This window comes from Puccinia triticina, chromosome 15A (assembly GCF_026914185.1).
Source record: "Puccinia triticina chromosome 15A, complete sequence".
NCBI classification, from domain to species: domain Eukaryota; kingdom Fungi; phylum Basidiomycota; class Pucciniomycetes; order Pucciniales; family Pucciniaceae; genus Puccinia; species Puccinia triticina.
The window spans coordinates 1,823,067-1,838,007 of record NC_070572.1 but is presented as its reverse complement, the minus strand read 5'-3'; the positions used below and the strand labels follow the sequence as shown (position 1 = coordinate 1,838,007).

Here is a 14,941-nt window from a genome sequence, read left to right as displayed (position 1 = left end):
TATTCACTCGGACTATATTTTTAATACTCACTATTTTTCAAGTTAAACTATATATACATATAGTTTTATATGTATTTATTATATATTTATATTATCAGTGACATGTTATATTTATGTCTGTCACCAAAAAACCCATGAAATATTAATTAATATTATTTATAATTATTTGAACAAGTGTTACGCTGGCTTGCGCTGCGTAGCCGGCTGACAAAGGCACCTTTGTAATATTGCATGTCAAGTGGCAGCAGTTTCTTGGTTTTTTCACAGTGTATTGCCTAACAAAACATAACTCTGATTCTCAAAGATATACTTTACCTTATACCTGTTAATAAGATGATTGGGTGGATTGATGAAAATTTAAAAGATGTGAGTGCAGAAAACTGGGAATTTGATACAGAGAAAGCCATTGGTCTGCCGCGGGGGTTGCATGCTTCCAAAAAATTAAACATTCCTCCGTTCCCTTTTGCGGTGCCCAATGGTCTCATACCTCTGAAAACAAGTTCCATTGGATATTCTCAATTGGTACTGAATATACCATTGGATTCAACACTGCTGTTCAAAGTGGATTATTGATAGGTTCCTTGTAGGGAGTAATGAGAGAAAGATTGAAGACCTGATGAAGTTTAGGATAGTGTACCTTGATATCTATGCAAACTTCTCCTTAACCCACCCTCTGAATCACTTGTAAGGGTCTGAGATGATGTTAATCAATCTTGGAATTTGGAGGTCTATTTTGGATAAAACGTCTAGACAATAAAACTAGATCACCTGCTTTGTACGGGGTGACTTCCTGCCGCTTCTTATTATAATATAGCGCTTGTTTCTGCTTTGCTTTGTGTAAAGAGGATAACACTTAGTCCTGTATCTTCTGTAAATCCTGTACCACTGTGTTAGCTTTGGACCTTCCAGAAGAAATGGTAAGTGTATTGAAACGTGGATGAAAACCATGCATAAAAAAATGGAGAAACACCTGAAGCCAAAGAGTGAAGATTTTCAATATAAAATTCAGCCATGTCCAATTTATCAGACCAATCAGTTTGGTTATGACCAAAAAAATCTCCCAAATATTCCCCTAAAATTTGATTCATCCTCTCTGTCTGACCGTCAGTCTGAGGATGATAAGTGGTAGATGTCGCTGCTTTGATATTTAACAACTTCATGAAAAATCACCAGAATTCACTAGTAAAAGTGGTACCCCTATCCAATATTATTCTATCAGGTAAACCATGCAGACAAAATTTTTTGCATCAGAATAGCTTTTCCAATTCCTTTGAAGTCATTGATTCTTGACAAGGAATAAAATGCGCTGCTTTTCTTAGTAAGTTGGCGACTACCAGAATGGAATGAAATGAACAGGAAACTGGTAACTTGGTGAGGAAATCCATGCCAATAACATTCCATGGTCGGGAAGGTATAGTTAAAGTTTTTAATATTCCAACTGGCTGTTGTCTGCTTGATTTAACACGTTGGCAAGAATCACAGGAAGAATATGATGTCCTTCCTGATGCTAGGCCAGTCCAAAGTTGGCAAAATTAGCGATAAGTTTTGAGTGATGCCCGGATGACCCACAATCTGATCCTCAACATAAGTTTTGAGAATTTGTGAACAAAATGGAGTGGGCACAAAAAGACAATGACAAAACCAATAGTAACCCCAGTGGAAATGGTACATCAATTTTTCCTCTTATGAAAGGTAAGCCTCCTGCAGATTTTCTAGAAAAGAAGTCAAGACAGGCTGAAAATATAAATCATGTTCCTCCTTTGCATGAGAAGATGTTTCAATGGAATTTATTGAAAAACGGGCTTGTAAAGAATTTGCAATTTCAAGCTTCTCCAAGATCTCAAAGTCTGGTCGACGGCTGGGCGCGTCAGCGGGATTGGAGGTGCCAGAAAGGTGAAACAGTTTGTAATTGAAAGAATCAAGAAAAGCAGCCCAATGAGCCTGCTTGGGGGTGAAGAGATGAGATATCAGGATACGGCAAGATGAGATGGAAAAACTCCCTCAAGAGGAAAAACATGGTTGCAAAGTATGTAGATTATATATACAAGATGATTATGTAATTGTTTTGGTGAGACAAAACTATGTAAAAACCTGGCAGCTATGCAATGACTAAAATGACCTGCCATAACAGGGGGAAAGATTTTTTGACATTGTTAGGTTTTTGACTGGAGGACCCAAAAAGGGGCAGAGAAGCGGCAAGGATATGCAGGACAGTGAGAGGAGGATTTTCTCACTGGAACGGCTCAAGGGCGGAAAAAGAGGGAGAGAACCAATGATTTTGATTCACATGTATCTAGCACCGTATAAGTAGTCTATGTACATGTGGTCAAAATGTGGGTGAGAATAATAATGAATAAAAAGGAATATTGAATAAGAAACATCTCAAACTCATTGTGACATGTCAAAAGGTACATTATTATCCCCATCAGAGAAGCGCGCAATCTAGAGGATAAGCAGTAACCTGGAAACCTAATACAAACTCTATTCTAATCAGGGATCAATTTCTACAAGATAGTAAGAGAGAAGCATGACCAAGGATAAGAGACAGACCACATAGAGAGGGGGCTACATAAGTGTTGGATAACTTTGATCTGAAAACAAGCCCATAGAGGAGGATATAAAAGGATGGAATGGTGTGAGGAAAAAGTGTAGGGATTTTTGGGATGGGGAGAAACAAGACTGAAATTCAACAGACATCATAAAACTTTTTAGGTTAGCATGATCAGAAAAAACAAGGACTGGAGTCACATTGCCAGCTAGTAATGCTCTCCACTCTTCAAAAGCCAAGTATACAGAATAGAGTTCCAAATCAAAGATCTCCCAAGCCCGTTCTTGATCTGTCAATTTGTGAGAGAAAAAACGGACAGGAAAGAGTCGGCCAGTAGCATCAGGCTGACTCAATGGAGCAGACAAAAATGCTGCTACAAGTCTTTCAAAAGACTGTACTGCTACTGTCTCCTTCATTTTTGAAGGATGAAACACAGATTCCTTCGTGAGGCCCATCAGGCCATTTTTTATGAAAGAGAAGCAATGTATAAACCTGCAATAGAAGTTTCAGAATCCCAAAAAATGGCAAAGACCTCACAAAGTCTCTGGCATGGGCCGTTGTATAAGAGTATCCAATTTTTGTGGATCCATCTGAAGACCTTGAGAGGGGATAATAAAGCCTAAAAATTGAACTTCCGTTTGAAAAATTCACACTTTTTGAACAAAGCTTTCAACAAATATTCTTGGAGTTTTGCCAGGATTGCTTTTAAGTGTTGAACATGCTCCTCCTTGGTTTTGGAAAAGATTAGTATGTCATTGATGTAAACAAAGCAACAAACTGTGACCCCCCCCCCCCCCCCTTGCACCAGGGGAGATATGTTCCCACTCCCCAGGGAGTGCCAGAGCTGAATTTTATGTGAGTTTTGGTCGGATGCGGGCCTGATGTGGATTAGTAACTCATCCCTAAATGAATTGTAAATTGGATGGAGAAGTGATTCAAAAGTCAGTCAGAATTGATTTGGGACTCAACATAATGTTGTGTAGAGTTCTCTTGTTTTCTAGGTACAACTGTAGGAAAAAATATGATGAAATGATATTTCACCCAAATCCAACTCATCAATTGCTCCTGTTTACTGATGTTGAAGGATAGCAAAGCAAAATTGACATTCTCAAATGTAATTCCTCTGAAAAAATGGGTTTCTTGTAATTCACATTATATGCCCTCATGTACAAAATTAAAGTAAAATTCAAATTGGTACTGTTGGGTTTAGAATTTTGGAATGTGGTAATGTTGCAGTAAAATTAGTGAAACCCATTTTCTGCGGGAATTAATTTGAACTAGAGGCCAAGGCGGCTGCGCCGCTGCAGGGGCAGAATCCAATCTCAATTGCAACCCTCTTTTTTTTTCTTGAAGGGTTATGTTTTGTTTGCCTATGGGTTTTACCATGTCTGTTAATCTTTCCCCAGAATCCATATTGTGTTTGGCTGCATAGTTGCTCTGAAGTATAAACACCTCTGGTTGTATCCACAGGTTTTCCTGTTTTGTATCATGACAAACACTTTGATTTTATTTGAGTGTAGCCAGGCTAAAAAATTTACTAATTAATCCCGTCCCACAAAAGAAGTTACCTACTGAGTCACCTTTTCACCATCCACTTCTGAAAATACTCCCCCAAGTCATTCACCCATTTAACCAAAGTACATGTTGATACTGGTGAACCTCTTAAGATGGATAATGAACACACATGTTTTGAGTTTTATTTAATGATTAATAATAGGGGGTTACTAAATGTACCCGGTTTTTGCGTTTCATCTAAAATGATGAATATAATTATCATGCAATTGGAATTTCAAAAAAACTAATTTTTAATTATATAATTATCTTTTGCATACTCCCTTTTCTGGGGTACATACTATAGAATAACTTTATTGTTACATGTGCCGGCCGTGCAAAAATTTCAGGGCACTTATAATTGTGGATATTCTGCATTCCCTGAAATTTTTAGGATTTTCAGGGAGTGCGCAGTGGGCTTAGTAGTAAAATTCTTGAGGGCACGGAGGAAATACAGAATTTAAAGATCCCTGAAAGTTTCTCAACTGTTTGAACATGTAAAGAAAAAGTTATTCAGCTAGCAAGAATTTTCCTAATAAGCCCGCCCTGAAAATTTCAGGGAATGCAGAATATTCACAATTATAAGTGCCCTGAAATTTTTGTCTGTCTGGGACATGTAAAAAAAAGATATTCCATTAGGATGTACCCCAGAGAAGCGGGTACGCAAAAAACCGGGTACATTAATTAATCAATTGAAAATTGAGTTTTTTGAAATTCTGATTGCATGATAATTATTTTCATAATTTTAGATGAATTTTGATATCATTTGCGTTGCGTAAAAATGAGAGGGAAAAAACCGGGTACGTACACAGAAAAGGGGGTACACAAAAACCAGGTATGTTTAGTGAGATTACGGGGTACGTTTATTAATGCCCTAGTAATATCCACAAGACTTAACCCAAAATTATGAAAAAAACTGTCCTACAGTTATCTCTGCCAAAAATAAACTCTCTGTTGAAAGATTAATTGCATATTTACAGCAAAATGTGTACATGTACATAGGAAGAAAGGAGAAATAAGAAGCAATACATTTAGGAATCAGTAACGTGCAATCAAAGAAAGAGACAGAAGAGGGGTGGTGCGGTGAGCCAACAAAATACAAATAAAGGGGCAGGAAAAGAAGGGGAAGAGGGAGTTTAGTGAGCGGAAGATTCAGAATAGGTGACGAGCTGCGTCACTATTGTCGTTTTCAGACGTGAATTTGTCCGACAAGTGGTTGAAGTTGGTAGCGGAGGAGAGGTTAGAAGAGAGCTGGCCGAGCAAGTCGGTGTTGAATCGAGGTTCATGAGGGTGTTGCATGGTAGGTGAAGCAGCGCCGCGGGTGTTGCTGTTGTTGATATGATTGGGATCAGACGGTGCTCTGGAAAGGTTAGATACGTCGGAGTGGGGACTGGTGAATAAGGGAAGATCGAAGTGGTTGGGGAGGAGGAAGCCAACTTGGGGCCGTTGATGTTCACTTCTTCCTTGCTGATAGCCTGCAAGTTGATCCAGAGACGGTATTTGAACCGTGTCCCATCAGGGCTGACGAGCCGCCAGACCTGCATGTAGACGCCTGAGTCCACTGGGGCCATGGTCTCGACGGACAATTTGGCGGTCTCGTCTTAACGCGCAGCATGGACCGCGAACGACTCTTGCAAGGAATGGTGGAAGCCGCCGTTCAAGACGATCTGGGTTCCTGCGGGCGGGCCAGAACACTGAGCCGGTGTTACAGCCCATCCAGATCTTCTTAAACCGGGCCCCAGCCGAGACGCAGGTATCATTGGGAAGGTTCAGGTCGGACACAAAGCTCGCCCCATATCCAGCTTTGTCCTTACCTCCTTTGGAAGGCGCCATAACATGGTCTAGCAATGCTTGGGAGGATGTTTCGACGCAATTAGCAGAGTAGCTGTTGTCAGGAAATGCACCCGGAAGACCAAGTTTAATGTGGGGTTTGGCAAGCTTTGAAGCATCCGTAGAGTTACTGAGCCGGCCAGCATTGCAAGAAGAACTGTTGAGTGCGTTGCTAGAGTATGAGGCAGATGATTTGAATACATATACTTTTGTCAGAGGTTTCAACAACAACGATCAGACCATGGGGGGAGTTAGATTGGAGACCTGGTTCCTTCACATCAGGCTTGAGTTGGACGCTGCGAATGGTTTCGGCACGGATCAACGGAGATCAAGACGAGAGCGTTGATGGGGGGAAAAGTGGCTCATATTTTGGCAAAAGGTTTATGCTATCAAATTTGTGTTTGTCCGAGGAGCTCTAGCCTCTTGGGACAAGAAACTGGAGGCTTGTGCACCAACGCTCGCGTATGTAGGGTAACGGCTAAGTCGCTACTGGAAGCAGCAGTTGCTTTGGGATTAGCCACTCCAGCGAGTTTGTCACATCCATCGCCGAACACGTTGGAGTGGTTGGTGAGGTGTTGAGGCGGCAAGTAGATAAGTTGGCTGGGTTCATCAATGGGGACAAGCTTGTGGGAAAGGATACAGAACAATGATGCCTTGGTCTTGGTACCCGCTGGCTGAGGTTGTGGATGGAGATGTTCCTGCTGATGAAGATGGCGAGCGCGTTGATTTCCTTGAGCAGACAAAGGCTGTCTATGGGCTGGGTGTTACCAAGCAGGTTGCTGAAGGACTTGCTGAGCTTGGCGGCGGATGGGTTGGTGGTGAAGAAGTAGAGCAAGCCTGTCAAGGCAACGGTTGAGGTCAGTGAAAAAATAAAGTCAGGCCAGGGTCAGATACATATCAGGTTCTTGTTGAGAACACGGATCAGCTGGTCAAAGAATTTGACAGTTGCACGGGTTTGATGTACAGGAGAGGCGTGGCGATGGTTTTGATGGGCAACAGCCAAGTCGTAGGCTAGTTGGAGGTTTGGGCAAGGCTATGTAGCTGTCGGGCAGTGGCCTATAAAAAGAGAGGCTTTGCAATTGTTATGCCCCCAGGACGTCCTCTGCCGCTGTAATTCCAGCGTGTGGTTTGTCCTCAACCCCCTCCGCTGTTGCACTTGCAAAGTTTGAGGGGCTAAAGAGTGGGCCCCCCCGGGTTCTGCAGCCTTTGCTGCGGGATGGGGGCCTTCAACGCCCTTCCTTTTTGACCCGCGCTTGACACGGGCTGGAGGTTGGCCCAGACGCAACAGCCACTGCTGTTCACAACACCTTTTGGGTGTTGTTTGGGGGCATTTTTGATTCCACTTTTTTAATTCATGTTGTATTTAGATTAGCCCTTGCTATTTTTTGTGTTTTATGATAAGGGGAAACCCTTGATGTTTTTTTTTCTGTTTTTATGTATTTACAGGGGGATCCCTTGATCTTTTTTTTCTCAGTTGTGGAAAAACTGTGTCTTTAATAAACTTGGATTTGGCTAAAAAAAATGGTGAAAAACTTTTTTAATAGGGTGAAACTCTGAGTTAAGTCAAGGTTGGACTGTGGTGCCACTCCAGTTTGGTCAGATATCCTTGCCTAATCACAAAAATTATCTGGTGAATTTTTCTTTTCAAAATTCACATGCGCACATGCAAGTGAACTTTTTTGCACTTTGCTAATAGTCACCCTGATGTACGCGCGTAAATTTATATGGAAATATCACAGGATGGGCCTTTCACGGCCACATGAAAAGTAAAACCTTTGTGTTGAGACACCAATTGTCCCCCTGATGTACGCGAGTACATGAGGGGGACAATATCACAGACTGGGCCTTTCACATCTCCATGAAAAGGGCACACTGTTCATGGAGCCAAGAAAGGCCTATATTCTGGATGAGTTCTGGATGAATTCAAGATGAGTTCTGGATTATTTCTTGGCAAGTTATGGTTTATTTCAGGATGATTTACAACTGATTTCCACAGCTGACTTCCAGTCTTTTTCATACCTATGCAATTTTCATTTACCAAAGGCCTCCAGCACAGTTATGGAAAAAAGTTATGGTAGGGCACTCTCTGGGGAGTGGGAAAATATCTCCCCTGGTGTTGGGGTGTCACAAGAAGGATCACAGGATCCCATTCAGACCCGTACTTACACCACAGGTGGACTTCTGGAGTTTGAATCCAGTAAAAATAGGGTTGGGCTTTAGGCACGCCAAAAAAATGCCGGATGCACGCCAAAAAAGGCGTGAACTCTGGACCACTCCAAGATTTTTGGAGTGGAGGATTGTTCACTCCAAAACCAGCCCCCATTTGGAGTGCCCAACCCGGCACTCCGGGTTGGGCACTCCAGGCTGGTATGGAGTGAAAACCCTGCCACGCCAAAACCAGCCCCCCCTTGATGGCTGGGCAGTATGTACACTCAATGACCGTCACATTTGGAGTGAACAATCCTCCACTGCAAAAATATAGTTGGAGTGGTCCGGAGTTCACGCCTTTTTTGGCGTGCATCCGGCATTTTTTTGGTGTGCCTAAAGCCTGACCCTAAAAATACTGGATGGTGGCAAAGACCAAAAGCAAATTGGAATGCGTCCGGTATGGTCGAAAAAACAAAAGCCAATTGGAATGCCTCTGGTATGGTTCAAGGACTGGAATCATTCCAATCACAATTTGGGTTAAACCCAAACCCAAAAAAAAGGTTTGCATTGGAACAAAGTCAAAACATTTTTGAATGCATTCCAGGAAATACAGACTGGAATCTCATTCCAGTATTTTTGCCGGATCATTTTTGTACATGACTCACAGATGCAGGCTCATAATATGGATATACATAAACTAAACCATACACAGTATGGCTTGTCTAGCGTAGTGGTGAAGGAGCTCCAGTGTGGGTGGATCAGCAACACGGTGCTGGTTCAAGTCCCCCTTTTGGCTGGGTGATTTGCTTGTTCCTCATTTTGAGCCAATCACCACCTGCCACAGTCCGGAACCATTCTGAATGGCATTCAAAAGCAATGCGGAAGAGGGTTGGAAATCTGTGATATTTTTGGATTGCCCTCCAGTAGATTTCCAGAAAAGATCTAGTGGAAACACCGACCGTCTGACAACGGTCCCCCCTTGCAGGAAGACACCTCGAAATGATATCAGTTGCCAACAGAAATCATTTCAAAGAACTTCACCTGTGGTGTAGTCCAGAAGTTCCCCTGTCCCTCCTAGCTCAGCAGAGATTTTCCTTCCATCTCTCCTGAGCTAGGCGAGTCTGTCCAGTTCCTCTTTCTCTCTCTCTCTCTCTTCCTTTCTCCTCCTTCTCAGAACCCTTGTAGATAGTCCTGACAGAGATGTTCCTTCCATCTCTCCTGAACTAGCTGAAATCCAAGCCTACCTTTGCTCTAGACCTGCTCAGCGGCGCTTCGCCAGTCCTATTTGCCCAATCTAGTGAGGCCTCCCTTTGGGATTCTTACACAAATGTCAATGAATTCTTGTAAAATGCTGAAAAGTGGCCGGAGCATTGGCAAGGCCAAAAGGCATCACCATATACTAAAAAAGCCCCCAAGGGGAACGGAAGGCAGTTAAATATTCCTGGCCAGGTGTGAACCACAACAAATTGAACGCTGATTTCAGATCAACCTTTGATAGAAAACAACAACGTGACAGATTAATAAGAAGGAGAGAAAGGACTGGGATGGGATAACTATTGTGGACTGTCATAGAATTCAAACCTCAATAATCAACACATGGTTGGTCATCCTTTCCTTCAGTATTAACAAAAAATATAGGAGCAGTGGCAGGTGAGGAAGATAAACGGATGAAACCCTTACTAAGATTCTCATCAATATAGGTCTGCAATTGTCTACTGACCTCAATCTGAACTCAAGATCAAAATTAAGGAGGGATGTACCCCTCCATTTGGGGTATTTAATAATTTAAGTGCAGGTGGAGTGCATCCCTCCTTAAGTTGGATCTTGAGGTCAAATTGAGGTCAAACAGGTTTTATTACTTGCAAGCTAGCTATTTTCAAAACATCAGCAAAAGAGCAAAGAGCAGAAGGCAACAACAAAAGTTCTTCCTGACTGAGGTGTAAATCATTAGTGATAGACGCAATATTAAGGGTTTGAGTGGAGAGAGAAAAGCGGGAATGACAATGAGAAGGTGAGAAGTACAATCATCCATCAGGGCCTCCAACCCAGGCCTGGTTAGCCTTGAGCCAAGGTATACCAAGAATCACATCAACGGAAGAGAGAGATATATAAACATTAAGAGAACTCTGAATAATTGAGAATTATTCAAAAACTGCAAGGAGGCTACACTGCCAATCCAGCACTGGTTGACGTCGCCAGAGGAGGCTGGAGATCCATCAAAGCTTCTGAAAGAGAAAAGTATGGTCAAATTTGTTAGCTTTAGCTGCTTTTTTCTTACAAAATCTATTTGAATAAACAAATTGCCGGCGCCTGAGTCCACCAAAGCCATGGCAACAACAGGGGCAAGACCAGGGCAGTAAAGCTGTATAGGGATAATTAATCTGGCTGGGGAAGAAGTCGGAAGGAAGCGAGAATTCAAAGATAAAAAAGGGTAAAAAGAGGCAGACTTGCCATTTTCAAGTCAAGCACCCGTCTCATCACAGCCAAACATCAACATATCCACAAAAAAAACAGGCCCAATATGATCCCAAGACAAAGGAACAGTGCCGGATGAGGTTGCCACCAATTCAATTTGTTTGAGTTGAGTGGTCAGAGGGACTGATTTGGAAATTTTGATGAAAAGGGTGATCTTGTCTTTCATTTGAACCTCCACGTTGGGACAGGAGCAATTATTGATGTGAGTTTCATCATATGGCTTGTGACAAAATTGAAATAAATTGTGCTTGACACAGAGGGCACAATAAGCTGAGAATGTAAAACCAATACTTGCCGTGATTGAATCAATGTCCATTGGAGTGGCGGTAGAAGCTGGAGGAGGAGGGAGAGGTTGTTGGAGTTGGAAACCCACCCGCTTTGTCAAAAGATTGGTCCAAAGCATAGTGAGTTTGTCCAAAACGTTGGAAGCCAGGATACCAAGTGCCATCTTCTGTTTAAATTCAGTAGCCCCCTTCCACAAATCCTTTTGAATGGCAATCTTGAGAATTTTTGGATTGATAGCCGCCTTGTAGACATCAATACGACAATCTTCTGTTAAATCAACAGCAAAAACAAGGTATTGGAAAAGGGAATTAAAGACATCTGAGGGCTTATTGCCCTGTTTACAAGTATACAACACTCTCTTTGAATCTTCCACACTGCTGCTATTGGCAAAAACTTCTTCTAAGTGAGAAAAAAAGGAACGCATGGAGATCAAACAAGGTAGAACATAAGGATCTTTGGCAGAGGAAGATTTAGGGGGCAAATTATGAGCTTGGGCATTCTCTCTTAATACAGAAATCCACCAAAGATAGGAAGGAGCAGTTTCAGTGATATTACCTTCTGTGTGGCGGAAATTTTAGACAACCCCGTTGATCTTGCTCTTCTTGTTGGGAAATTGCGCCTCCACTTCCACTAGCCAATCCTTGATAAAATGAGGAAAATTGTTGATCTCCTTTGGGTTGCCAGAGAAAGAAGTGTGGGTCATAACTGAAACATCTGAAAAGGATTGAGTTTGTTGATGAAAATTTGAAAGTTGATGGTGAAAATCAAGAAAGTGTTGAGTGATATCTTGAAACAACGTGAAACAATACAATACGGGACCAGTATTGGTGAACACTATGTATAGTATTGTTTTTTTGATACATCAGAATTCAATACCATGTATTGCATTGAAAAAAAGATACAATACAGTAGTATTGGATCTAAAAAAACAAAAACTTTTTGGGAAATTGGCACTCAATGCAATGGCCCCTCCCAGAAATACACTTGTATTGTATTAGCAATACAAGTCAATACCATGGATTGTATTGGTTTGGTGACTTGATCCAATACCAATACAGTGTGTTGGACTCAAAACTATACCAATACATGTACCATACCATTTCACCATTGCTTAAAGTGTGAGTTTGATAGTGTTGAGGTCAACTTTAATGCTGTTGATTTCATTGGAAAGGTGGTTGGTCTTCTGTTGTTTGGATTTATGATTGAGTTGAAGATTGGAAAGGACATTGGCCACTTCTTGAACACATTCCTCCTGATTAACATCCATTCTATTATATTAAAACTAACAATGAAGAATTCCTTGAAAAAGATGATTGTAATATTTTATATCTAGGTAGCCAAGTGAAATTAGATATGTAGGTACACAGTGACTTAAGATCCAACCTCTTTCACTGCTACTAGGAAGGGTACGGCAGCAGAACCTCATTCCTATGATCCCATTACCAATTCAACCAGTTGACGCAGGTAAAAGGTTTGCCTTTGCATGTATTTAGCTTGGATCACTGACTAGACAAATATGAGCAGATATTTCCTAATTTTAAATATTTCTTCCGTTAACCTGGCTTACCAAGGTGTGCTCGACATCCCTTGTTCTGGTGGAAAGATTGTTCTGCCCTTTTTATCTGATTTATATCTCTTTCTGCCGCAACACTCAAGCATTTGATTTTGAACTATCTTTACATTTAATTTTGGAAAAGATGGCTAGAGGCTAGAGAAAGAGTAACATGTAAAATTCGGATCGACTAGATAATTGCACCTCTTGTGGAATAGAGTGATAGGGGTAGTTGATAATTGGTGATGGGAAATTTTGCTAATACAGAGAACGTAATACTAATGAAAATCACACTTGAACTTTTGGTTACATAGCTTGGGCGAGAGTGAGTTGGGAACAAAGTACTGGCCTCTCTTGTTCCGGCTGAGCGACTCTTGCAGTGTACACTACATATTGAACTGAAGATCATAGATGCTGGCAACCCTGCTCACGGGCTTGGAGGATTTTAGTATACCCGTATCAGAGCGTACGCCGAGTTGGTGATGCCTTCCAGACCACAAGGTAATCCAAACGGATAAGATACCGTCTGAAGGCTCACGACACATTTGTACATTTCTTGGCTCAAGAGCCTAAAGTGGTTGGGATTGATGATGAATCTGGGGACAGGAGGACAATTCATCTCCTCCGTGCTTGATTCGACTCCGATTGCTTCATCCTGTCCTGAAATATGATGCTAGGTCCCCAACAAGCAGGGTGTTAGAGTAGGATTAATACAGCTAAACACTGGCGTGACAATGTCGCCCCAGAGGACAATGGTGAATCGGACTAGCTTCAACTTCGATGGTTTAAGGAGAGGTTATGACCCATCATATGGCTCAGTGGTAGGTTTACACATAGAACGTCGACTCACATAATATTAAAATCAACAAACAAACAGCACCGCGTTTTTTTCCCTGAGTGTAGTTTGGCGTTCCATACCCAACGGTGCGTCAGGATTGGTCGGATTCCGTTGGGCCAGTACTACCACCGTGATGCCCCAACGACACGAGTTGTTCTTTTTTCGAACTTGGGTAGACATAAAAAGGACCTCCATCCCGGCCAAACTTTTTCCCCATCAGCTGCACTCCACTCCACTTTCCAATTCAGATTCCTCCCTCCATCGCCTCATCCAGCAGACTACTACTCATCTCATTCCACACCTTCATCGCCCACATTCTCCTCATAGTCAGGATCATTCACATTCTGTCCAGTTTGAACCTTGGGACAACCACTCAACTCAAGCTCGATTAACTCGCACAGCTCAACCCCCAAGGGTTTAATCTACTCCCTTTCGTTGTCGATTGAGGTCTTCCTTCAACCGTTTTCTCAAGGATGCTCTCACTTCGTCACACCTGGCCCTCACTCCAGCTTAGCATCCACAACCAGTGGGACCAAAGATCGAAGTGTCATTACCGGCCAACCCTACAGAGTGACCTGTAGCCTTGCATTTTCAGGCGTCTGATTCAGAGAACGTTTTTGGTCCTCACTATTCCTTTGACCATGTCTTCAAGCATTGTGATCCCTCCGATCACCTCAATTGTTGATCATTGAGATTGCCTGATAGCTAACGTTGGGGTAGTTATCCCCTAGAGCTGGATTTCCTTACTCCAGTTGGTCTTATCCAACCAAGTATACATCAAACATTGCTTGATTTGATAATTTGTTCTTGATCTTCAAAGTAGATCGACTGACCACCTTATAAGGTGAGGCACTCACAGACAAACACCGCTAGTAATGTCTTGTGCTATATCTACACCTTCGATCAATAGGATGGCATAGGTAAGCTAGTCTTTTTCTTCTTCGTCTGAAACGGAATATGGTAACCAACTTTTTCAAATCTTCTTTGAATCAGTGTTAGGCTTGACAAGACAGTCTTCTCACCAGGTGCGCGGTCGTATCCGCTGAGCCACCCCCAAGAGCTGCACTCGCCTCCTATCGACATGAAATGATTAATCCATTAGCAGAAGGGTATATCCTTTGATGACATGAGCAATTGCCCATGCGCAGTGATGGATCGCTTCAGGTTAGCCATTGATTTTTCTCGATTCATGATCACTCAAGCTTTCTCACATTAACATACCCCTTCTTTATGTGCAGTGCAGACAGTCGAGAGAGGTTGACAGGTCAACTGGAATGATACATACTTCCCAGACCTCAACCTCGGAGGTAATGTCCTCGCTCTGCGGGAATCACGCCCACATCCATCTCATTTGAAATAGCAGCTCATATCTGCTTGCTATGAGCACTCTTTTTGGTTCCAATATCCGGCTATGAAAGAGACTTGAGGCGGTCATTGTGTTATGGCCAGTATATGCTGAATATTACAAAGCATGGCTCTGATTGACTTCATGGATACGCTTATAGAAGAACAGCTGATTCGCGTTCAGGAAGGAATGTCCTGATCTGCTGCTAACTGCCCTTATACGCTGTTCGAGGTTAGACCTATCGGTTCAATATCCGATTTTCTGGTCTCGGAACCTGATGAATATGCGATCAAGGGTGATGTTATGGAGTGACATGTTTACTCTGAATCGACCTCTTTGACCAGCCGAATGATGAAAAAATTGATCAGA

General features: G+C 42.2%; 1 protein-coding gene across 1 annotated transcript; it reads right to left on the bottom strand.

Annotated features, from left to right (window-relative positions):
- Window positions 1-5,251: 5,251 nt before the first annotated feature.
- PtA15_15A175 (uncharacterized protein) lies at window positions 5,252-5,670 on the bottom strand (the record flags this gene model as incomplete). Its single annotated transcript, XM_053163354.1, has 2 exons — window positions 5,252-5,459; window positions 5,537-5,670. 2 exons carry the CDS (start codon window positions 5,668-5,670, stop codon window positions 5,252-5,254), a joined length of 342 nt encoding a protein of 113 aa, XP_053027338.1.
- Window positions 5,671-14,941: the final 9,271 nt, after the last annotated feature.